Below are 24,194 nucleotides of genomic sequence, written 5' to 3' on the forward strand. Positions count from 1 at the left end.
CACACACACACACACACACACACACACACACACACACACACACACACTAGTCAACTCTTCATTTGGACTGTTTATTTGTGTAAAATATGCAGGAAAATAAAATGCTTCTGCTTTTACTGATTTTAAACATGCCAAAATTATATTTTGTTACTATTATTATTTTTAGTTTTCTTTCTCCATTCTAAATTCATATGTTCAAGCGAAACATTAATTCATTTATAGTCGTATTTGAATTCAAACTGATAAAAGTGAAAAAAAGAAAAACAACAGTAAATATGGCTGCAGCTACTGCATCTTCCCATGCAAAAACAAATCTTTGACTTTTCTTATACAAAGTCAGACTTCAGGAGGTAATCCAGTTTAGTTTTACAACTTGGAACTCAGAAATTCCCACTTCGGTGTACAAATGGAAAGCATCCATGAGATTTAATTCTGACCAGATTGATGAGCTAGAAGGCTAGTCTGAATGGGGCCAAATCAAAAGTGGATCGCTACCAGCCTAAAATATTTACAAATTTTTGAGAATTTTACTGTAGTTTATGCAAATGCTACCAATTATTGCTCATTTTTATTTTTAAACTGAAGTTGTTCAGAGTTATCTGCAACAGGTAGGATATTCACAACTTTTTCACAAAACTTCTCATCAGAGGAACATCTGAAACATCCTTTTAAATGGATTCGGGACAGATTTGAGTTGTGGCATTTGTGTCACACGTGACGTCAAACCTGTCTGTAATCTTCCACCGTTTGATCAGACTTCATGGCTCCTAAAATAAAACCACACCTGCAGCTGTCCTTGATTCGAGATGCTAATCGTGCCACTCTGCCTCCTGCGCAGCTTCACCTAGAATTTGCAGTTTCTTGCTTTATTTGTATTTATTTATTTATTTATTTATTTATTTATTTATTTTGCTTTCTTTAAGCCAAGTCAACTTCAGAAGCATCATCTTGACCCATTTGGCTCCACTCAGCCATAGAGCAGCGAGAGTTATTTAAATAAGCTTTGACTCACGAAGGCTTGGCCTTCCCTGGAGCCTGAATCAGACAGAAGCAGCACGCAGACCCATGTCCAGCCTGTTATCATCCTCCAAATCCTTAATCGGGCTGTCTGTAGAGGACAGTGGCACCTCCACTGTCTTCTGGGCCAAGCATTCGTTTAGTGCTGCCTAACAATATCCAATCAACCTCCACCCCCGCGAGGTGATGGAGCCAGGATCATCTGCCAGTTTCTCCTGAGTGACCCTTTTTATCTCCTCTTTCCTCTGACACGTTTTCATGTCCATGGATGTGAGAGGGCTCTTGTGTTTGGTGAGATATTTAAAACTCCGGCTCTTTGCCTCTCCACGTTCAGCCAGCCGTTCCCTCCCAGCCTAATTTCACGCACTTCAGTTCAGTTCAGTTGTTCTTTGTTTAAACGCTGCAGCATCTGAAAAAAATTTTTGAATTTGCCAGGATTTTTCCGCGTTTTCAGAAGGTCCTCCTGTGCTACATGTGCATGTTTGTGATGAAACATGCATTTGTGTCAAAAATCTCAATGTTAAAACTAAGATATTAATTAAAGTCCAATCATTAATGCCAGATCTTTAAATGGAAATTCTCACATGATTAAAAGGGATGACGTCAAATTTTGTAAGTGACAACCTTATGTAAAATCAATGATGTGTTGTACTCATGGTAATGACTTTCAGCTACTATCACACCAAAATTTAGCTCAATATCTATGAAATTGACTGAGCTGTAGCTATATTTGCGTAGCTGTGGTGGCCATCTTGAATCAGGCTGACTCCAAAAGTTAGAGATCCCTTTTAGAGGTGTGTGCAGTAATTCTTTTCTGAGAGTTTGATTCAAATCTGTCCAGTTATTCACAAGATATTTTGAGGTGATGGGAACTTCAGCTCTTTTCAAAGAGCTGAATTTGTGGAACAGCTTCCAAAGAAGAGCTGGCTCTTTCAGCTTCCAAACGGCTCTTAACTTATTATCATCTGTAGCCTCATGTTTTAGCTGAACTTGGCAAATGTGAGTGCTTTGTGTTAATAAATTGATTGATTTGATTTATTTATTTAACAGGAAAAGATTATTAAAAATCAAGCCTGACTCAGCATAATTGCTGTTTTACAGCAGGTTCCTGTTCTGCAGCACATAAACACTCAGAATTACAGCATCACAATCACATCATTATCCACCATAGACACAAAGACAAACAAGCATACCAAATTTCAAAAAGGCAGCATTTGCAAAATAGGACGTCTAAATATGAGCACAACAAAAAGTGTCCAGCAGATGGCAGACAAGATTCTTCTTAAAGGGCTGTAGTTTTGAAATGGACTATGTTTTGAGGAGAATGTCATTCCATGCTTTAGTATAAACATAGAAGAAAGACCGCTGAAATCCTTTCACATTTAATGTTTTAATGAGAAGTCTTATTAAAACAGACTCATTTTGAATATTTGTTTTGTTACAAAAGCAGACATTCTTACTTTTATCAACATTAACGTTTGAATCAAACTTTTCAGTTTTTATTTAATGGATCAATCATATTAGGTCCTGGGCATGGACATAACTGTCCCCCTCTCTGTTTTCATATAATGGTTTGATTATATACATCAGGGTGGGCAATGCTGGTCTTATTTGACACACCATAGTGTGTCACAGTGCTGATGTAATATGATGTTTCTGTTTTTTCCTCATTTTCCCTTGTGTGGTTTTTAGTTTTTCTGTTGTTGTTTTTAAGGTAGCGCAACTGTGTTTGCTGCATGACCTGTCTTAACTGCCCCCTCCCCCGTTCCCTGAATGTACAGCACCTTGTGAATTTTTTTCTGTGAAAGGCTCTATATAAATAAAACTTTACTTACTTACTTACTTACTCCCTTCTATCTGGCATGTTTTACTTTATCAACACACCTGATTCAGTGATTAAATTACAGTACCTGTTCAAGTTCTGCAGAAGTGGATTAATCAACTATTCATTCAAATCAGGAGTGTGGAAAAGACAAAAAAGTGAAACATGCAGGATAACAGTCCTCAAGGACTACAGTACATTTGCCCACTCGTGTCCTATGTTTATCCTCACATGTGATTGGTCACAGGGCCAGCGAAAGGAAAATAAAATTGAGCAGCCGACTCTCACTTGATGGGAGGTGGTTCTTCAGATTTGTTACCAAGCATTGTCCCTTAGAGCCGACACACCACTAATACTTGACTGTGTTGACTCTACAAGTTAAAGGCAAATTTTTAAGCAAATATGTTGTGCAATCTGTAGCGCTCAGAGTGTGTGTTGGGAATCACTCTCAGCTACTACCATGCCAAATTTTTGCTCAATGGCAGTTAAATTCACTGACTTTTAGTTATTTTTGTGCAGGCTCATGTCAGTTAGCTGTGGTGGCCATCTTGAAGTGTGGTAACCCCAAAAGGTAAACGTGCACACATTAAAAAAATAATAATAATATAAATAAATAAATAAATAAATAAATAAATAAATAAATAAATAAATAAATAAATAAATATAAGCAATCATCTATATGTGTTTGGTGGAGTAAAAAAGAAGCATTTGGTGGAATAATTGTCTCTAACAGTGTAATGTTTTATTAGTCTGCATCATTTTTATTTGAGAAACTCAACTGCTCAAGTGTGCTACAGAGACGTTATTTACTGAGATCAATGAGGCAGTAAATTCTGGTTTAGTGGACTTCCTGAAATGATTGTAGAGTTTGTAATATAGAAAAAAAAATTAGCTTGTTATATGTTCCCAGTCAAAAAGAGCCTCCGGTTGTTTTTTTAAGACGAGAATACTGAATAATTAATCTTCTCCTCCAAATAAAACACACATTATGTAGAAAGAAAGTAAGGATTTAAGTCCAGCTTGAAATAAACGAGAAAAAAAGTAGATAATTTTACGAAAACAGCCTCTGCATTGTTGAGGCGAGAATATGAATCAGGTTTCATTAAATCACTTCCATGTAAACGACAATCTGACTCGCATCCAGTCACATTAAGAAACAAACGCATCCTGTCAGTCGTTTTTTTTATTTTTATTTTCTTAATACTTACATAACAGAGCGAGGACACAAAAAAAGGGATGATTCCACCAATAGTTTCAGTTTTTCTCCTGTCAGACGTTGCTGTAAACAACCAGACACGTATTCCATGTGTAATGTTTACACCAGTGGAGTTGACCTACTAAACTGCAGCAGAGCGCCTCGCTACAAATATGTAGGATTCCATTTTCAAAAAGACTCCCTGTGAAATGCCTCCTGTCAGCTTTAGTACAGATCTTAAAAGAAGGTTCCTTCTGGAAGTTAACTTGATACAAGCAATAACTTTTGATCAAATTAAATCAAATCATTTCTAACAGACGACTTAATTAGTTACTCAGTCTGATGAAACTCCTTAAAGGAATACAGTAAAATAGGGGTGTCCCAGTACTGATACTGAGAACTTCACAGTTATTTTATTTCCTTGTGTGTTTATAAAAATTATATATATTATCAATGTATAATAAAGAGACAGCATTATGATTGACAGGTTCTTCCTCATGTCTGTTTAGGAGCAGAGTTTGGAGGGTCCTCCTCCACTCTGTCTGTCCCAGGAGGTTAAAGAGGCGACCCCCGAAAACCCCACCGCCACCGACGAACTGGACACGCCCACTTCCACCGCCTCTGTGATGACCTCGACCAACGAGAGCTCCACGGAGGCCGACACCCCGCAGCAGACAGACTCTGAGGTTTCAACCTTTAACTTCGATTTTACTGATGGAGGTTTTGACCGTTCCAGTTAAAAGCGGAAACGTCGCTGTGTTTTTCATGTTGAAATGAGGGGGAAAAAAAACATGTTTTCTTTTAGGAGTTCAAATCAAAGTCAATTTACCACACCAGAAAATTAAATTTCCTCCAATTTATTCTGCTTCCAAACAGAGGCTGGACCTCAACTTGTTTCATCAGAGTCCAATCTAAACTCATTCACTTACTTCTTTGGCTGGAAAAAAAAAAGAATGCATAATTTATTAGAGGCTCATAAAACTGGGGATGCGATGAAATGACAATGATTAATAGTTTTTATGAGAGAAGGGATGAAGCATGCAGTTTAAATAAAACACTGACCGCACTGTGCACGTCTCCCAAAACATGTTGACTCGATTCCAAGATTGGAACCAAACACTTTTATTTTTTTACCCAGAATGCCAATAAAATGATTTTGTAGCTTTTAAGGAGAGATGAGAACCCTGCAGAACACTGTGTCAAACTCATTTTAACAGAGGGCTACATGAGCGTTATGGTGGTCCTCAAACGGCCAGCTGTAATTAACTTTGACGTTTGATGTTTGACTTGAACTAAATACGAAATGTCACGTTCCCACGGCTGAGCACTGCTAATAAATAATAACTGTGCTCTATGTGGTATTTCCTGCATAGAAAAAGTGTTTTAACACATCCTCAAATAAACATTGAAAAGTATGACTGACTAAACGTGACATAAATAATATAGAAATGCTGTTAAAAGTAAACCTATAGAGTTTCATTCTGTTAAGTTGTGGTGAGTAGCTGCCAACAGGGAATTCCCATCAGAGGGGTGTTCCAATTTAATTTACGACTTATAAGTGGGAAATTCCTACTTAAAAGTACAAATGGGCTATAGCCAGTGAAAATGCAACTAAAATTTTGAAGTGCTACTTGTACAATGGCAGTAAAAGGAATTTGAATTCGAATTCGAAACTAAATGTAAATTTCAGAGGTGAATTTTGATGGCTGCTGGCTACTTTTGACTCATTAGCTGGATGGAAATCACCCGTGGGCCTTGAGTTTGACACATGTGACTTTGAGGAATTAGAAATTAAAGCAATTCTGTGTTTTATGCTCCTTGCAGGAGTCCAAGACAGTGGAGCAGGAGTGCGCGAAGTTTCCGGGTGAGACTAAAGAAGCCTCAGAGGTGCAGCAGGAGAACCCCATCACCTCAGACCCGCCTGATCTGACGTCAGCCCAGGAGGTTCAAGATAGCCCCCCCACTGAACAGCTGATTCCTGAAACAACGAGCATCGAGTCTTCTGAGTCTGTCACGCTGACCACAACCACCACCACCACCATCCCACAACCTCAGCTGGTGCTGCAGCCTGGAGAACCTCACCCTGTGAACCCCAGCAGCCAGAGCAGAGTCTACACCCTCCCTGACGCCTACAGAGGCAACAGCGGAGACATCTGCCCCGGATACGGGAGCCTTTCTCGCTTCAGCCTCCATGGCTACCTGCCCACCAAGAACTTCCAGCCCGGGGTCCACTACACCTTACCATTCCTCAGGGACAGCTACGCCCCCGCGGGCCTCAGCAGTCAGACAGACGAGGACAGTAAAAACCCTCTGGACATGAAGGCCGAACACCCAGCTGCCAGTTACCCGACACTCGGGGGAATCCACCAGTTCAGACCAATTACCACCATGGAGCTCCTCAGGGAGCCTTCAAGAACCAGGTAGGAGGACTTGACATGAAACGCTATTGATCCTGCATGGAGGAAGGAGTTCCTAAGACTTTGTTGGTTCCTTAGAGAATAACTGTGGGGTCAGACAGAGTTGAAACTCTTTCAAAGGGAATGTAATGTATTCATGTCTGTAATTTGTTTCTCAGTTTAAAAAAAGGTGGATTGTTGCATTTTCGGCTGCGAAAAATCCAGTCCTCTGCAACTGATTCCAACAAATTTACATTTTAGCTAGGCTTTATATGTTTCAATATTGAAATGTAATCATCATGCAGGAAAAACAGCAAGAAAGGCTTTAAAACTTTAAGAAGATAAATGTATTTACACTGATAGATTATTTATTTGAATATATACAGTATATGTTTCCACTGAAATCCACCCAGTAGAGATGTTTGGCTAACAGACAAACAAGGTTGACACCATTAGTTATTGCCAGTGGTTTAAATAATGATGTCGCACAATGTATTGCGCTCACAGTATAATGCTCAGCTACTACCACAATGAAGTTAAGCTCAAAATCTGTCAAGTTGATCGAGTTTTAGAGATTTTTGGGTTTGCTAAAATTGTATTACTGTGGCTATCTTGAATCAAGTTGACTCCTGAAACTAATGAGTTCTAGATTTCAGTCTAATATTTATTTTCTGAGAGTTAACATATAAATCTGTCTTGTGATCATGAGATGTTTTGGTAATAGTACAGACAGACAAACACAGAGCAAAAACATTACTTTGCTTTTGCTTTTTGCAGCCAAATCCCTCTAGCAAATTGTATATTTATATTATATTGATGCTTATTCTAATTAATTCCTAAAATGAACATATTTTAATGCCCTTTCTGTGTAATCCTGTTTATTTACATCCTGAAAAAACCATATACATGAGCAAATGAGGACATTCCTAAAAATGAAAAATAATTTTAAAAAAAGGAGAAAGTCTTATGAGATGCTTTGTCCCACTACTGTAACAGTCCAAAACCAACATTTTTTCTAATTTTATCCCAGAGGAACCTTTTTTGATAACAACATGAATCAAGCACGGTATAGCTGCACAGATATCCCGAGGACAGCCCGGCGCTGCTGCGATGACTCAGAGTGGCTAATAAGACAGACGGACAGCAGTTAGGCTGCAACTGATATCAATCAGAGATGGCAGCCGGCTGCAAAGTTGATAAATAAGGAGGTTTCGAGTGTTATTGCCTGCCAGAAGGTTTCGCCTTGGCTCATTCGGAGTGATAGAACTGTTTACAAAAGGCCACAGTGAGAAATTCCTCTCAGCATGTTTTATTCAACATGTTAAACCTTCACACTTCTTGTTGCCAACTAAAGAACAAGACTACGAAGGTATTTGTCTTTGTCTGGACCTTTGCAAAACAAAAATGACTTAAACATAAACATTTCTGCAAAAACAGCATGTAAACAAATACAAGCATATTCGTTTTTGTTGAAAAGCTTTTAAAAATCTTTTAATTTGTGATTAAGTATTAAACTAGCAAAATTCTGTAGACAAAAATGTATTTAGTTTTAATATTCGAGCTCTGAAACTTGATGTTTGAAATGTGACCCTGACAACTACTTTGAAAGCACAAAAACATCTGAATTAAATCTCAACAAAAGGGTTGTATTTAAAAAAAACTGCTTGTTGGTTTATTTATTATAGTATATATTTATTTAGTTAAATAACTTGTAAAGTTGTCAAAGAATTTTTTTAAACTAGAGACATTTAGCGTAAAAAAATGCAAAGATTTTTACAAGTATTAAATATAATACCAAATATTGTCAATTTTATTTAATAATGCATGCATACATGCATCTCAGCTTTGCAACACATTCTAGTGAAGACATGGTGATAATAATGTTGCTCCAAATGACTGGCTGTCATCATGATTTGATATGAAAGCAGAATTCACGAACGCCTACCCAAATATGGGCAGAGGAACTCCAATTTTTCAAGTAAAAAAAATGGTCAAATTGTGAAATGTGATCCAATGAACCCTCTGCTATTTGCTCTAAACCAAGGACAAAAAGTCACAGATCTTTAGCAGCAACAAGTTTAAAGACTGTGATGGTGTTGGATTGTACAGGGTGAGTCAAAAGTCACAGGACACCTTTTCAGTTCAGAACATGTCCGCCATCTTGAAAGCTGCCATATGAGATCAAGGGCAAGTTTTGAACTAGAGCTTTCGTCAATTCCATCTTCAGTGACCTGTGACGAACAACAAAAGTTTTGAACTTTCTGTGTTGATAGCGTCTGAACCACTAAAGATATTGCTTATCTGATTGTAACAATCCATTTCTGAAACAATTCTGAACTGTGATATGCTTTATGACCCCCTTCCCTTTGGAAAAATCTGACTTTGATCCAAGTTTGCAAGTTTCAAGATGGCAGCCATATTCTGTACAAAGCCTAAAGGCCCCCTCACCCATTTCTTGCTAATGTATTCAGATATTTAATTTTCCCCTCTTGTTTCAGGAATTAAAGTGTGTCCTGACACTTTTGACTCACCCTGTATAATTGCTCCTTGTAAAGGCCTGTCTTCATCTTTTTGACAAATTGACAAGCCTTCATAAGGCCATAATGAAAAGTTTTTATAAGTTGTAGTCAAATTGTCTGCTGGCATGTTCTTTTGGAGATGGTTGTGAACACTCTGACAGCTCATAAAATCTTTAACTTCCCTTTTATTAAATATTGGTAGTTTTTTTTTTGGTAATAGGGACTTTGAACACTCAGAAAGAAGAGATTTATGAGGAAATCTACTGAAATCAAGTCTCCATTTGAGAATACTTCCATTGCCAATCAAAGCTGACCGCATAGCTGCTTTTTACAAGCTTGAAATGTAAAAATAACTAACCTAATATTTTAAATGAAGTTATGGTGATAAAACATATTAAGATGTGCAAGAATTACCACAATTTTTGATTTACATTTCCCACCATTTGCTTTTTCAGTTGGTTGCACAATGTTTTCCTCTTAAATGAAAAGTTAAAATATAAAATAACACTGCAAGCTTGTATAAAGTAAAAAAATAGTGATAACCTGTTTGTTCAGCTTTAAGAAAGTTGAATGGAACGGTGCTTTTCAGAGGAGTTTACCAAGGTTGCCAGTCGAGGCTTTCAATAGACGATCGTTCCTTACCAAGAAATGTTCAGCTATCTTTGTAAAATCACAAGTTCATAGTCAATAAATCTAAAGTTTCTATCTTCTTCCCAAATGGAAAGACATTCAGACAGGCAGTCAATATAATAGTCTACGTTTCTCTACAGGCAAGCAAAAGTTTTGTTCTTTTCCTTAACATCCAACAATCTGTGTCTCTCTCCAGAAGTGGCTATGATGACGCTTTCATGGCCCAGTTGGAAGGAAACCTGAATCCTTTCTTTCAGGCCATGTGCCGAGCTCAGACCCTGCAGATCCCTCACAAACGCAGCAGCATGGTGAGCCTGGACAGCATCCGGAGAGACCCCCGCTGGAGAGACCCCAACCTGCACGAGGTGATCGCCATGCTCAGGCACCCGATGGACCCCGTCAAGTCCAACGCCGCTGCCTACTTGCAGCACCTGTGTTACGAGAACGACCTGATCAAGCAGGAGGTCCGCCAGCTGAACGGCGTGCCCGTCTTGGTGGAACTCTTGGACCACCCCAAGGCCGAGGTCCATCGCAAGGCCTGCGGTGCGTTGCGGAACATTTCGTACGGAAAAGATCACAACAACAAAATGGCCATCAAGAGCTGCGATGGCATCCAAGCTTTAGTTAGACTACTAAGGAAGTCCAGCAGCGTGGAGGTCAAAGAGTTAGCCACAGGTGCGGATGACTGTTTTAGCCTCAGGGTGATAATCAACAGCGTTTCAAGCTGCTTTTACAACTTCTTTTCTGTACACACCGCAGGCACTCTGTGGAACCTCTCATCACACGAGCCTCTCAAGATGACAATCATCAACCAGGGACTTCAAACCCTGACTGACGAAATCATCATCCCACACTCAGGCTGGAGGAGGAGAGACTCTGCCGACCCATCGAAACCACAGAGTGCTGAGTGGACCACCGTCTTTAAGAACACTTCAGGATGCCTGAGGTAACCTTGGCTGCTGCCATGAGGTGGTAAATGGTAACAAAAAAAAAACCTGCTTGTGTTTGCACAGCTGTGTGTTTTTTTGTTTTCTGCAGGAACGTCAGCTCAGACGGAGCAGAGGCTCGACAGAGACTGAGGGAGTGTGAGGGCTTGGTGGCCGCTCTCCTTCACGCCCTGCAGTCAGCAGTCGTCAACAAGGACACAGACAATAAGGTTGCCAAAGTCATCACTTCGATCTTAATCAGAGCTACATCTGCAGTAGAGTTTTCAGTTTTTAGTTCAAAATCTTTTTGAATTTCTCACAGACAGAACTCCTTTGAGAGTGTTCTGATTTGAAATTAAAGTTAGGTTAACAGCTTTATCTGTTTACAAGTGATGCAGACGGCCAGTGCTGGGCGTAAAAGCGATAAAAGTATCAATAGTCTTCTTCAAAGTCAGAGATATCGTCAGAGTTTCAGTTTTTTGCTCAGAGAAATCAATAGACCTACCTTTTTAATAGAAGGGGAACTGGGGACTTGATCAATGCGATGTGACATTCTGTATAACATCTTCATTACGAATTCTCTGTCACTGCTCTTAGTCGGTGGAAAACTGTGTGTGCATCCTTCGAAACCTGTCTTATCACGTCCACAAAGAAATACCAGGAGCTGAGCGGTTTCAGGAGCCTCACACTGGTCATCTGATAAGATCTGTGGGACATCAGAAGAAGAAGAATGAGGCCGAGTGTTGTTCAGGGAAAAGACCCAAAGGTTTGTAAACTATATGATTGAATTTTATCGTCTGTAATGCTTCTAAAAAAATCAATCTCAGTGGTAAAATTGAACGAGGGAAACTCTGTTTTTCTGTGATGTATTAATGTTAAATGATGCATGACTGTTAATCTTTGGTAAAAATCAAACAAGCTGAACAACAGCTAAAATCAACACAGCAGCAGCTAAAATCAGCAGACCTACAGCTAAAAGCTAAAATTAGCATACCACATTTCAAAGCTAAACTGAGAAAAACAATAGCGAACAGCTCAATTTAACATTGCAATAGCTAAAGGCTAAAATTGACAAACACATAGCTACAAGCTCAAAAAACAAAACCTTGCTGAAAGAAAAAAATTACAAAACAGAAACTAAATGCTAAAATTTGCAAGACAGTATCTAAAATCTAAAATCAGCCAAACCTTAATAAAATGCTAAAATAAAAAACTGCTGCTAACAGCTAGAATTAGCAAAGCAGCAATAGTTAAAGGCTAAAATGAACAAAAGCATAAAGAAACATAGCTAAAAGCTTAAATTAACCAGCTATTAACTAACAACTTAAATTAGCTAAGCCATAGAGTTAAAACTAGCAAAACAGTAGCTTAATACTAAAAATAGCAAAACCATTGCTAAAAGCTAAAATAAAAATAAAAACATTAGCTAAAAGCTCAAATGAGCAAAAATATTGCAAAAAGCTAAATTAGCAAAACATTACTTAAATGCTAAAAGTAGCTAAAGCTTTGCTGAAAGATAAAACTAACAAACCATTATTTAAAACTTTAAATTAGCTGAACCATAGCTACAATTAAAATGATCTAAACCGTAGCCTAATGTTAAAGCTTTGAGTACCCAACATGTAGACATTTTCTGTATTTCCAGGATTTATTTTAAACTAAACTATAATGTTTAAGTAACTCAACTAAGTAATGTTTCCAGTTAAAACAGATCATGTTACAGTAAATCAGAGCTAATCTGAGAACAAAACAGCAGTATTAGACAAATTCACTGAAAGTCCTTCAGGTGTCTGTTCATGGTGATTTAATTTATTTATCAATATTTAACCAGGCAAGTCCCATTGAGATCTCAGATCTCTTTTTCAAGGGAGGCCTGGGCCTGAAGGCAACCTATTGTACATATTTTTAGGGGTGATGGAAACCGGAGTACCCAGAGAAAACCCACACAAGCACGAGGAGAACATGCAAACTCCACACAAAAAGACCCCAGGTCTGAACCGGGGATCGAACCCAGGACCTTCTTGCTGTGAGGTGTCGGTGCTAACCACTGAGCAGTCATGCCGCCAAAGTTTAAAATTTAAAGTTCCTCAGGGAAGCTGGAGAACAAAGCTGAATAGGTCCTCGATACAATCAGTCGCTCAGAGTGTTGCCACATGGAGGAGCTCTGCCTGTGTCCTGTGTCTCTCTCTGTCTGTTTTGCAGCAGCATCTAATCTCTGCCGTTGTTCTCTCTTCTTCCCTCTTAAAAACTGCATTCATAAGAAGAGTGGTTCAGTCAAGGTCAGTCCGCTTGTTACGCCTGAATGTTTTCAAAGCAGTAATAATGTGATTCTACACCACAATGAATTTGCTGATGCTGTGTATATCTGTGGACTGATAAATTGAAAACTGGTGTTTTGTGTGCATGTTGTGTATCTGTGGTGTACAGGTTGGAAAAAGGGATTTATGGACAGAAAATACAGTACATTGGATTTGCCAAAATGTACAGAACTAATAAAAGGTATATGCTTAAGAAAAGTAAACAATTACCTTAACACTCCATTTAAAAATTCAGAAACGCCGGCTTTATGTTAAGTTTTTACTAATAGATGTAATATAATCATCCTACATTATTATGTTTTCTAACCCAGCCATCCATTTTCTTTATTTATGCTTCTTTTTTTTTTTTGGTTCTGGTTCCTATCTCTAGGAGTCAGTGTGTAAGAGGCGGGGTCACAAGTTCATCACAGGGCCACAGAAAGACAAACAACCACTCACACCTAGGGACAATTTAGAGTTACCAAATAACACAAAGTGCTTGTTTTTAATCTGTGGGAGGAAATTGGAGTACCCAGAGAAAACCCACGCATGCATGGGGAGAATATGCACACTTCACACAGAAAGGCCCCAAGGCCAGGAGACAATGGTGCAACCTTCTCCTTGAGAGGAGACACCTCTAACCACTGAGCTGCCTTGCCGCCATGTTTTCTAATCATGGTGCTGTAATATAAAGAGTCAGGGCAGTACCTGCTCTCTGAGCTGGGATGTTTACAGCATGAGCGTGACATTGGTGAAATCATTTAAATGCAACGCCACACACCAGCAACTGCACCGCTTGTGGACAATTTGATTTCTAAAGTCAAATGGCCCCAACATCTGATCCCATATTATCTGGAGAATAACAGAAAAATATAAAGCCATCAATTTTTTGCTCCAAACACTTGATTCACTCCACACGTGTCTCCATTTGGTTCCGCTACACCGCTTTTACATTATGTCTAGTTTTCTAATATTTTTTGCTGCCATGGTGTGAATAAAGGAACTAAAGTGGGAGAGAAAAAAAAGGAGAAATATGAAGCTTCTGCTGCAGGCATGCGGCTCAGACTACCATTAGCATCGAGATCAGAGCTTAGCTAATGCCTCCCACGCTGCAGCCAGTGAATGCAAATCAGAATGACAATCATGTTACGGTTCAGGGTCAGCCTGATACTGTAGTACTTGTAAGTTTTCTCCACTGGATCAATGCAAAAATGAAAAAAAAAATTGCAGAAATTGTAATGCTTATCCATCGCAGTTTTAGTTCAGTATAAATTCTCTGTTTATATTTAGCTACTAACCTACTAACATAAACTGACCCAAATAGAGAAAACTCCGAGCATACATTTAAACAAAATTAATACAAGTGTTTGGAAATGTAATGGTAAATAACCGTGTGATTTCTTCATTTCTGCTCAAGGTCTGGAGCTGCTGTACCAACCAGAGGTGGTGAGGCTTTACCTCTCTCTTCTCACCTGCAGTCACAACCACAACACCCTAGAGGCAGCTGCAGGAGCACTGCAGAACCTCGCTGCGGGACACTGGGCTGTGAGTAAACAGAAAGTTCAAAGTTATTCATCAAACTCATAATTACATAGGTTGGAAGTAGTAGGCACTGGACTTCAAATCTAATCACACTTGTTTAAACATTGCATCGAAAGCAGGTTTTGTTTGGATGCACGGCTGAGAAAAGGAGCCCTTTATTTCAGGTGATGCACGGCTGCTGTCAGTTTGTAAAACGTCCTCACTGTTTGTGGAGCAGATCCACGACATGCATCCCGACAGCTTTGCCTCTGCCGTTCAGGCTTGAGGGGAGACTTAAAATAGATTTTGTGCTGGAACGAAGTTTTTTTTTTTCTAAGTGAATTCAGTGCGAATATGTCTGCAGAGTGCAGGGTCAAACAAGACAACTTCTCCCGGGGCTGGACTTGGAGGCGTGCCTGCTCGGGGGCTTTTCTTCTCAGCTGGTTGGTTTTGTTTCTGAGGCACTGTCATTAATCAACATAATGTAAATGTGCGCTGACCTTGTCCTAGAGCCTTCAAGAGCAAGAATAACTTTGGCTCTTTACGGAATTTCCCCCTGAGTGGGTCCATATGTCTTCTTAATAATGTGCTTAGTCAAACAATGAAATATCACTTCACAAGACACTGTACATGGATGTGTAGCTGGGTTCTTATTTCATTTATTTTTTGGATACATTCATGTGAGGATCTCTGAAAAATCAACGCTCTTATGGCCAACAGGCTGTTTTTGTGTTTCTGCTTGTAGTGGTCCAGCTACATCCGGGTTACGGTAAGAAAAGAGAAAGGGCTGCCGATTTTAGTGGAGCTGCTTCGCTCAGAGGTGGATAAAGTCGTGCGAGCGGTGGCCATCGCTCTTCGCAACCTGGCTATCGACAGAAGAAATAAAGACCTAATTGGTACAGACCTGTAATTCTCACCCATATATATATATAAAGCTCTCCGCCTGCACGCTCACAGTAACTCTGCCGTGTCTTTTTCCCCATCTGTCTGCTGTTTCAGGGAGCTACGCTCTGCGGGACCTAGTCGCCAATCTGCCTTGTGGACAGCAGCATCCTGTGAAGAATCTCGAGGGAGACACGGTGGTGTCCATTCTGAACACGATCTATGAGATCATCACGGATAACCCCGAGAACGCTCGGATGCTCATACAGGGTCACGCTGTGCAGAAACTGGTGGCCATCAATAAGTCAAGGTGCAGATTTTCTTAAAGAGAAAATAGCAACTCAGTCTACTGGGGCCTAGTGTTTCTTGAAGGAATACATATCACCTGCCACTTTCATGTTAGCTCACTGTGTCTTAAAGGGGACATATGCAAAATCTAATTTTATAGCTGTTAATGTTTGATTGTGTACTTGGAGTCTCAAGGAGGCAGAAAAGTTTAATTTAGTCTCTCCTGGTCCTGCAAAGATATTCTGTTTGGGTCAGATTTTTCAGCCCGTTCAGTTTTCTCTATTTTCTATGAAGTTTTCTGATCTATTGCGTCAAATTATGACAAATTTGCCATATACTGTCTGGACTTACCAATTATAATTTGTTGGTCTTTATTCTCTTCTGGCTCTGGGTTACTCTGGACAAGTCTTCCCTTGTTGACATATTTTAATGAAGTTGTAAATAAAACGTTTCTCACACTGCAAAATGCTAACACCCTCTCTCAAACCGGAGTGGACCAGTCTGGAAGCCGGTGGGGGGCGGGGCTTGAAGCGCCTTAAAGGAACAGTAACAAAATCAGCTACTTTGAGATACACCTCAGAAAAGTGGTGAAGGAGGAGTTGGTAAAGTTAGAATAAGGAGGAATTCAGACCAAAGCATTCCAGTTTCACTTTATAAGAACCCTAACTGAATGATTTGAATGTGAAAAAGAAGGATTGAAAAGCATGATATATCTACTTTAAAGGGGTCATATGCAAAATCCACTTTTTAGCCCTTAAATACATTTGATTGGAATCTCTAGGAGAGCAGTAAAGTCTAATTTATATTCTCACGATGCTGCATAGATATCTTTATATTCTGTTTGGGCCATATTTTTCGGTCTGTTTCGTTTTCCCCATATTTACTGGGAAACTGCTAAACAAGGTCACGGACTGCTGGCTTACCAGTGTCACCGTCTTCGTTCTCCTCTCACTCTGGGTCAGACTCTGGCTCCAACATGTAAGGCTGGAAGGACAAGTCTTCAATTTGGAAATAAAAAGTTCCTACATTGCTAGATAATCCTTCTCGCAAAAATTATTTATCCTCAGGTTATGTGCTTTGGATGACTCTCAGCTACTACCACATCTGGTTGTAGCTCAGTATCTTTAAAAAGGACTGTGTTACAGTCATGTTTGTGTTGACAAAGGTTGACTAACTGTAGAGGCCATCTTGAATTGGGTTTATTGGGTTTGATGAACATCCAGCGATTAATTTCTGAGTTTCTTTAGAATCTGTTGGTTGGTTTATGCGATATTTTGCTAACAGACAGACAAACAAATGTAGACAAAAATGATCGTCCACCTTCCATGGCGATAACAAACAGATCTCCAAACAATCCACTTGGCTAGATGTCTGCATACAAAAACAACTGTATGCTTTTATATGTAACATTGTTTCTGATGAACTAAACCTGAATGAATGAGTGCTGACAGTTTCAGAACAGCGTCTCGTGATATTATGAGCACCACATCTCAGGGCAGTCATTGATTTTAATTAATTAGACAGTAATGTCTTGAAGCTGCTTCATGTTGTTTGTCACATTATCGCAATGTTTTCTGGACAGCCAATCAGCACGCGAGACCAAGGCGGCTTCACACGTACTTCAGACAATATGGGCCTACAAGGAACTGAGGCACACTCTGAACAAGGCAGGCTGGAACAAGAGCCACTTTAAGGTACAGTATCTTTCTCCATTTCATGGGTATTTAAAAAGAGGAAAATGTAAGTTAGTCCCTACAGCATAAACAGTAACAGTAGAAAATCATTTGCATGGCTTGCGATATATGAAAAAAGTGTGTAACTGAACAGGGTCCAGTGTAAAATAATAAAAAAAACATTTTTTTCTTTTGCATTTCAAAGCCTACAATTTCAGGAGTGACTAAAAAGACCAAGAGTGGAAAACAGAACGGGGACGACATCACGTTGCCTCTCATGGAGAAAAACCAAGGTCAGAAAATTGTTCAAATTAAATTTGATTCAGTCATGATGAAAAATGTGTCCTTTAACTTCAAGGATGATCAGATGTTTTTAAGCATACTGATGTCCTTCATTTCACATTATGAACAGAGAGTTTAGTAAAAACAAAACTAAACTTAAATTAATAATGTATCCTGAAAACCAACAGTGAACAGGCTTAGAGCTTGACTTCTTTGCAAGGGGTGGCACAGGAGGGGCCAGCGTTGTTTTTAGAGGGGCACATACAAATAAAAAAAGGCAATCTGGATTTGAAAATTTATGATGGCTACCACAATTTATTTCAAACGGCTTTAATTCACTTGTTTTAAGAAATACTGAGCTGAAACTGTGTGTAATCCCAGCTAAGACTCATCCAAAAAAAACATTCTAATTGCTAGTCCCAACTCATAATTCATCCATCTTTAGACATACAAATCTGAAGATTAGTGTAGAAGTAGCCGAAAACAATCTTTACCAAAATTTAAATGCTAATCAAAAATTAACGTTGGCTACCACAGCAAACTTTAAATCACTACAATTCAGTCATTTTAAGATTTATCGCGATTAAATTAGTTGTGGAGTAGCTAAGAATGATCGCATGTCGATGCTAATTCCAAATTAAGCTAACTACTGATGCTAATTGAACAAAGGGCTATAATTCAGTAATATTTAAACACACACAGCTAAAAATATATTGCATAGTATGGTAGTATCAGAGAAAAATCTTTAACAAAATCTAAGAGCAAATACACAATCCAAGATCCCCACCCACTTGTTAGTTTTTTTGGAGTGGCACCCAGGGTGGCCAATCAGGTGCCAAAGGTGGCCCTGCCACCCTGGCCAACCCTCTGGCTCCTTCCCTGGGCTCATGCATCAGTTAGCTTCCCATTAAAACAAAACTTTACCACTCATCATGGTTACCAGGTTAACAAAATAGAAGTGTGTCATTTTGTACTTGTTCTGTGTTTCCAGCACACATGCTAGCACACAAAAGTCATCAAGGTCACAGTCATTTTAAATGTTTGAAAAGAAGGGAACTTTATTGTGAAAATGATTCTAATCTTGAAAGGCTTATTCCATTTTACCTAACTGTAAGGTACTCCCAGTAAATCCATACATTCAGCACATGTACGTGTGTGTAGTAAATAGTGCGCCAGCAGAATATTGCAAAAATGATCACACTAATAGGCTCTCAACCAATTCCTGTGAACCTGACCAGGCCCACGCCAGGGCCGCATGACCTACCCAGTATGAACAGGGTTCTTTTTTGTGTGTGCACGGAGGGTCAGGCTGTGAGTGTGCTCACTGAAGGTGTGCATTTCTGACTGAAATACTTTTTTATGCCTCTGTAAGAAAATTTAGTGTCCAATAACTGAAGTCGAGACGAAAACACATAAATGTTGAATAAATTGAAATGTGAAAGGAATGAGGAACATACAACACCAGTGACTGGATATGAACGGTGGTTTAATGCTGTCAATGCAAGCAGGAAACCAACGCTGACAAGAAGCAGGAAGTTCCAGCATGTACAGTATACACACATTCTTCAGTGCATGGTACTCCCACTACTGGCCTACGGCTGAATCGCAGACACAGAAACCTATCCTGATGTTTGATTAATGTTTTTTTATGTGTTGTGAAAATGTTTCGGGTATGTATCTAAACTATTTTAATCAAGACATAACAATAGTTAAACAATGGATTATAAAAGTCAATACTTAAAAAGGAAAACTAAGAAAATGGTGTAGTGCTTTTAAAATCTAACTAACCTGACTAATAAATTTTTTCACCTCCATTTATCAATGTGCTAAAAAGTCTAACAGAAATTCTCACAACCCCTCTGCAATTTTTTGAGATAGAACGTGGACCCGTTTTTGAAGACCTCTGCTTTAAAGACATTTTTGAGAAAGGGCTGTTTTAAAAGTCTCAAAAACATGCCAGCAGCCTAGCCTGGCTTGTTTCTTAATACTCTCTATGACTGATGTCACAGCTGATAAGGCACTAACTATTGAAAATGATTTGACAGAACATCACTTCAAAAATGACCTTTAAAACGTTGTTTGATTTCTAGAGAACATTTCAGAAACACCTTGGTCTAGTGGGGTCCTGACCCCAGCTCATTGGTACAGACAGTGCTTACATAATGTCCACCGCTGAGTAAGATTTTTAGATTTTACACATAAACAAAACCCTATTGACAATATCATAAATGTGTTCAGTGTTTTTTTTTCTAAAGTTTGCTGCTGATGATTTTGACAGTTTTTACTTTGAGATTCCCATTCTGTTGCCTGTTAATTAGTGTGTTGTATTGTTTTGCAGATGTATATTCCACCTTAGAGCCAAATGACAGAGTTGGAGACAGAAAGGAGCCTGTTGTGGAAAGAGATGCTCTTCAGGTAATTTAAACTCTTACTGACAGAATTTCTTTTGTGTATAAAACAGTGTGAAAACAGTAGTTATTCCGGCTATGCTGGCATATATTTTTTGAAGCAGTAGGACTTTATGTTCAGAGATTTCTTTCTTTTTGACTCTTTGTGTTTCTTATGCTAATTGACCAACTCCAGCCGTGTTTCCTGACACAGGCGATAAGTGAAAGAAAACACTTCATCAGAGCTGGCAGGCCTGCAGTGGGCCTCATGGATAACAAGCCTCCACCACTGGACTCTTGGGTGTAAACTTGACAACATGTCCAGTAAAGCCAGTCAGATAGTGTGAAAGACACTTTCTGCAGGTAGAAGCTGTGCCATCTTGATTTTTCTTGTACAGACAAAAAACAAAAACAAAAAACAAAACAAAACAAAAAAAAGTTCATTTAAAAAAATCTTCTTTGTTTACAAAACTTATAATGTGCCAAACATTTACATGTAAGTATTCTGAAAATTATTTGTTAACAGACTTCATAGATTTATCATTTAGGATGATACTCTGCAGGTCCAAAACTGATTGTGTGTTATATAAGATATAGCCCAAATATGCAAACTGTGGTGACTCCAAAGAATATAATGACATGTACAACTAGACTTTTGCAGCCCATTTACAGTCTACTCCTATTTTGTCAATAGTAAAGCCCAAACGATATGTGGATCTTTTATTTGGACGTTGGTTTTTAATGGTTTTAGGCTCATTTGATCCAAAACAATTCTTGAAACAGTTTTGGTTCCTGTCGAATACATATAGAACTAGGGCTATTATCAAAAAAATTAGTTTTACCTTGATTCAGTAAATCAGAGTAGACAATGAGGCCATTGAGTCGATTGCATTTGTCAGATGAGAGGCAAAAATGAGATTGTACATGTGTAACAAAGGACTGTTAATACTCAGAATAAAGGCATTTATATTGTAATGTTTATTGTAATACCCATGTTATTAATTAAGAGTTATTTATGTGTCTTAGCTAATGCTGACCAAGTGATTCAGATCTGCTTAGCAGTGGTTCCTTTTTGCATTGCGATGTTGAATGAAAACAAAAATAAACGCTGTGCATAGTTTCACATTTTAACTCGTGTCGCCTCTTATCTTACAAAATAATATTGTTTCAGTTGATCCATATCCACCTGTTCTGCATGTGCTTTAACTAAATAACTAAAGCAAAGTCTAATCAGTGCTTCTTCTATAATTGTGACTATTTATCCAGGAATTGGCTAATTGTTAAAGTAAAAACATTATCACACATATCATCACCTTCCTTAAATAACTGCCGAACTCGTGTTTTTCAAGATTTTCAAGAAACACAAAAAAACATCATATGTTAAAGTTTTTTGTGTTTTCTGAAAACTTATTTTAGAATGGTGATAATATGCAAACAATTAAATGATTTACTGTTAAATTAAAAATTTTTAATCTAATTTGAAATGTAGGACGCTCAATTGACAGTAGCCTCTTGTGAAAACGAACAATTTTAAAAATGTGAATTGTTATTAAAATTTCTATTCTTAAGCAAAAACATACATATTTAAATTTAATTTGGGTGTAATCTTGTATCCACAGTTTGTCTATTTATAGATTATTTTCTAATTTCAGTCTGCAGCAGGGCAAAGTAACTCAAGTTAACTAAATGTTCCGTTCATTGAAATAGATGCAAGGCTGGTTATTAGGAAGAGAAGAAATCATCAAAATTAGGTGATTTCTAAAGGGTGGATCTAGACAGTTTGAAGCCTCTGGTATGGTGAGAGAGAGGAGGGCAAAGCAAGGCCTTAGTGACATCTCCAAACATGTCAGCACAACACATTGGACAGCACCGCCCTGCCCTCAGAACCAAATTTCAAGATCAACCAGGGCAAAGCTGTTTCACACTTTGGACCCAGCAGCAACCTGTTGTCCTTTAATGAAGGACAATCTACAGATATTTTCCCATCTTTCTTAGTTTTCGGATTGAAATCTTTCTTTTGCTCAACGATGACCACTCCTCTGGTTTTCCACAACTCTGGGTTAGTCTTGAACCTTGTGCTTCTGATGTTGACCAGTCCGAGCTTGAGCAGTCCTGTTAAGCCTGTCGATACTCATTACGGGACGTCGACAAACGTGGATGCAGGCGGCAACCATCTAGTCAACGCTCAGGATTTTTTGAGCCAATTTCTGTCCACGCTCAACCTCACCAGACAGAGGTCCCAGAACCGGCCACGGGTTGCCCAGAAGGAACCACTGCCGGAGTACATGCTGGAGCTCTACAACCGGTTTGCCAACGACCGCACTGCGGCACCATCTGCCAGCATTGTTCGCAGCTTCAAAAACGAAGGTAGAAACTAATTTTTTTAGTTTTATACAAATCGTTCTTCTCATTGAGGTTAAACCCTTTCTAATATTTTGATTCCAGATTCCTCCCACTATTGCATGAGAGCCAAAGGCGTCTGGATCCACCCGCTGCTGTTTAACATCTCTGTGCCCCATCGTGAGCACATAACAATCGCTGAGCTTCGACTGTTCCTTCTTGTGCGGAAGGCTCAAAGAGCGTTCGCTGGGATTAACTGCAAGGTGACAATCTATGAGTTACACGATGGCATTGTTTGGACAAAAGAGGTGGGGAAAGAAGGGAGAGGGAGGGATGAAGAGGAGGTGGTGGAGATGAAGGATTTGGAAGAACTGGTGACAAAGCATATCGCCGTCAAAGATTATAGCTGGGTGTCGTTTGACCTCACTCATGTGGTTACACTCTGGCAGAAGTCAGGGTGCGCAACTCACAGACTGGAGGTTCGTATTGAAAGCCTGGGGTCAGGGGAAGAAGGGGTCACAGAGGAGAGTGAAGGTTCACTTGAGATTGAGATTGACAGGAACTTGGAGGGGAAGCACAACTCAGTGATGGTTGTGTTCTCGGACGACCAGAGCAGAGATCACAAACAAGACAGACAAGAGCTCAGTCAGATGATTAAGCATGAGAATGACCTTCCTGACAGCATGGGCGGCAGCCAGCAACCCCTCTGGGGGCATGCAAACCGCAACACCGTCTACGCTGACCAGGATAAGCTGGATGAACAGTCCGCCCTGCAGCTGCAGTCCAGCGTCATCTACGACACGCCTCCTCGAATTCGTCGCAATGTTAAGAGTGAGTCGTGCAGGAGGACGCCGCTCACTGTGAATTTTAAAGACATTGGCTGGGACACATGGGTTATCCAGCCGTTGGGCTACGAAGCGTACAAGTGCAACGGTGTGTGCAGCCCTCCCATGACGCATGAGGTCTCTCCTACCAAGCATGCCATAGTGCAGTCGCGATTGAGCCTCAAGAGCCCCGAAAAAGTATCACCTGCCTGTTGTGTCCCCACAAAACTAGAGCCGATCTCACTACTTTATCACGATAACGGAGTGGTCACTTTCAACCAGAGGTATGAGGGAATGGTAGTGACAGAATGTGGCTGTAGATAGGATCACAAAGACAAAAACTTCTCATTCCACGTTTCTATAAAATCTCGTATGGACTAGCTGTAAATTAGGATGAACACATGGTGTAAATTAACAATTGTATAAAAGCAAATCATTAAGTGTTGTAAGTGTGGTCAAACCTTCAAAACACTGTTATTCACAGTATTATAACAAGTTTGTATTTTAGAGTGCTTTATAAGCATTTCCACCTATTTATGTGCAATAACAAGCTAAACGAAGCTATGTGAGTATAAAGTGTCATTTCACAGAAGGAACATAAAAAAGGAATGCATATTGTCTGCTGCTTTTTATGCCATATATTTAAACTGAAATCATAAACGAGATAGTGTCAAACTTTGTAAATGACAATTTGCACAATCTAATGTGTTATAGAGATGTAAAAACACTGAGAGAATGTGTTGAGGATGACTCTACTACTGCACCACCTTTTTGGCTCAATGTTTTTAAAGGGGACATGTCATACCAAATCCACTTTTTTTGCCCATAAATTTTGTTGTGTACTTGGAGTCTCTAGGAGTGCAGAAAAGTTGAATTTAGTTTGTCCTGGTGCTGCAAAGATACCTTTGTACTCTGAGTCATATTTCTCAACCCATTCAGTTTTCTTAATTTCTATGAAGTTTTCTAAACTATTATGTCACCAAATTTGCAACAGAATCACTAAATATGTTCTGGACTTACCAACTACAAATTGGTGGTCTCTAGCTCTGGGTCAGACTCTGGCTCCAAGGCTGGATGGGCAAGTCGTCCCGTCTTTTAATTCATTTGTAAATAGGTTTCTGCACTGCTGTATAACTAGAAACCCCGCTATCAAACTAGAATGGACCGCTCTGAAAGCTAGATGGTGGCGGGGTGT

General features: G+C 39.3%; 2 protein-coding genes across 6 annotated transcripts in view; both read left to right on the forward strand.

The window, feature by feature from the left end:
• arvcfa (ARVCF delta catenin family member a) overlaps positions 1-20,966 on the forward strand; it is a 22,797-nt gene extending 1,831 nt beyond the window's left edge. Inside the window, exons 2-16 of one of the 5 annotated variants that reach the window (XM_014003700.1) lie at positions 4,544-4,720; positions 5,859-6,454; positions 9,776-10,254; positions 10,339-10,525; positions 10,618-10,735; positions 11,103-11,271; positions 12,767-12,784; positions 12,933-13,004; positions 14,220-14,347; positions 15,069-15,219; positions 15,323-15,515; positions 17,076-17,187; positions 17,372-17,459; positions 19,787-19,863; positions 20,032-20,966. In XM_014003700.1, coding sequence (XP_013859154.1) covers positions 4,544-4,720; positions 5,859-6,454; positions 9,776-10,254; positions 10,339-10,525; positions 10,618-10,735; positions 11,103-11,271; positions 12,767-12,784; positions 12,933-13,004; positions 14,220-14,347; positions 15,069-15,219; positions 15,323-15,515; positions 17,076-17,187; positions 17,372-17,459; positions 19,787-19,863; positions 20,032-20,142 — 2,676 coding nt within the window. In that variant the 3' untranslated portion in view covers positions 20,143-20,966. The remainder of the gene's footprint in view (positions 1-4,543; positions 4,721-5,858; positions 6,455-9,775; positions 10,255-10,338; positions 10,526-10,617; positions 10,736-11,102; positions 11,272-12,766; positions 12,785-12,932; positions 13,005-14,219; positions 14,348-15,068; positions 15,220-15,322; positions 15,516-17,075; positions 17,188-17,371; positions 17,460-19,786; positions 19,864-20,031) is intronic. The other 4 variants (XM_014003702.1, XM_014003701.1, XM_014003703.1 and 1 more) reach the window with 4 other exon arrangements.
• A 439-nt stretch (positions 20,967-21,405) lies between these two features.
• bmp10l (bone morphogenetic protein 10, like) lies at positions 21,406-23,837 on the forward strand. The gene is made up of 2 exons (XM_014003705.1): positions 21,406-22,202; positions 22,281-23,837. Exons 1-2 carry the CDS (start codon positions 21,863-21,865, stop codon positions 23,321-23,323), a joined length of 1,383 nt encoding a protein of 460 aa, XP_013859159.1. The 5' UTR covers positions 21,406-21,862; the 3' UTR covers positions 23,324-23,837.
• The last annotated feature ends 357 nt before the right edge of the window (positions 23,838-24,194 follow it).

Source organism: Austrofundulus limnaeus, unplaced genomic scaffold (assembly GCF_001266775.1).
Source record: "Austrofundulus limnaeus strain Quisiro unplaced genomic scaffold, Austrofundulus_limnaeus-1.0 Scaffold20, whole genome shotgun sequence".
NCBI lineage: Eukaryota > Metazoa > Chordata > Actinopteri > Cyprinodontiformes > Rivulidae > Austrofundulus > Austrofundulus limnaeus.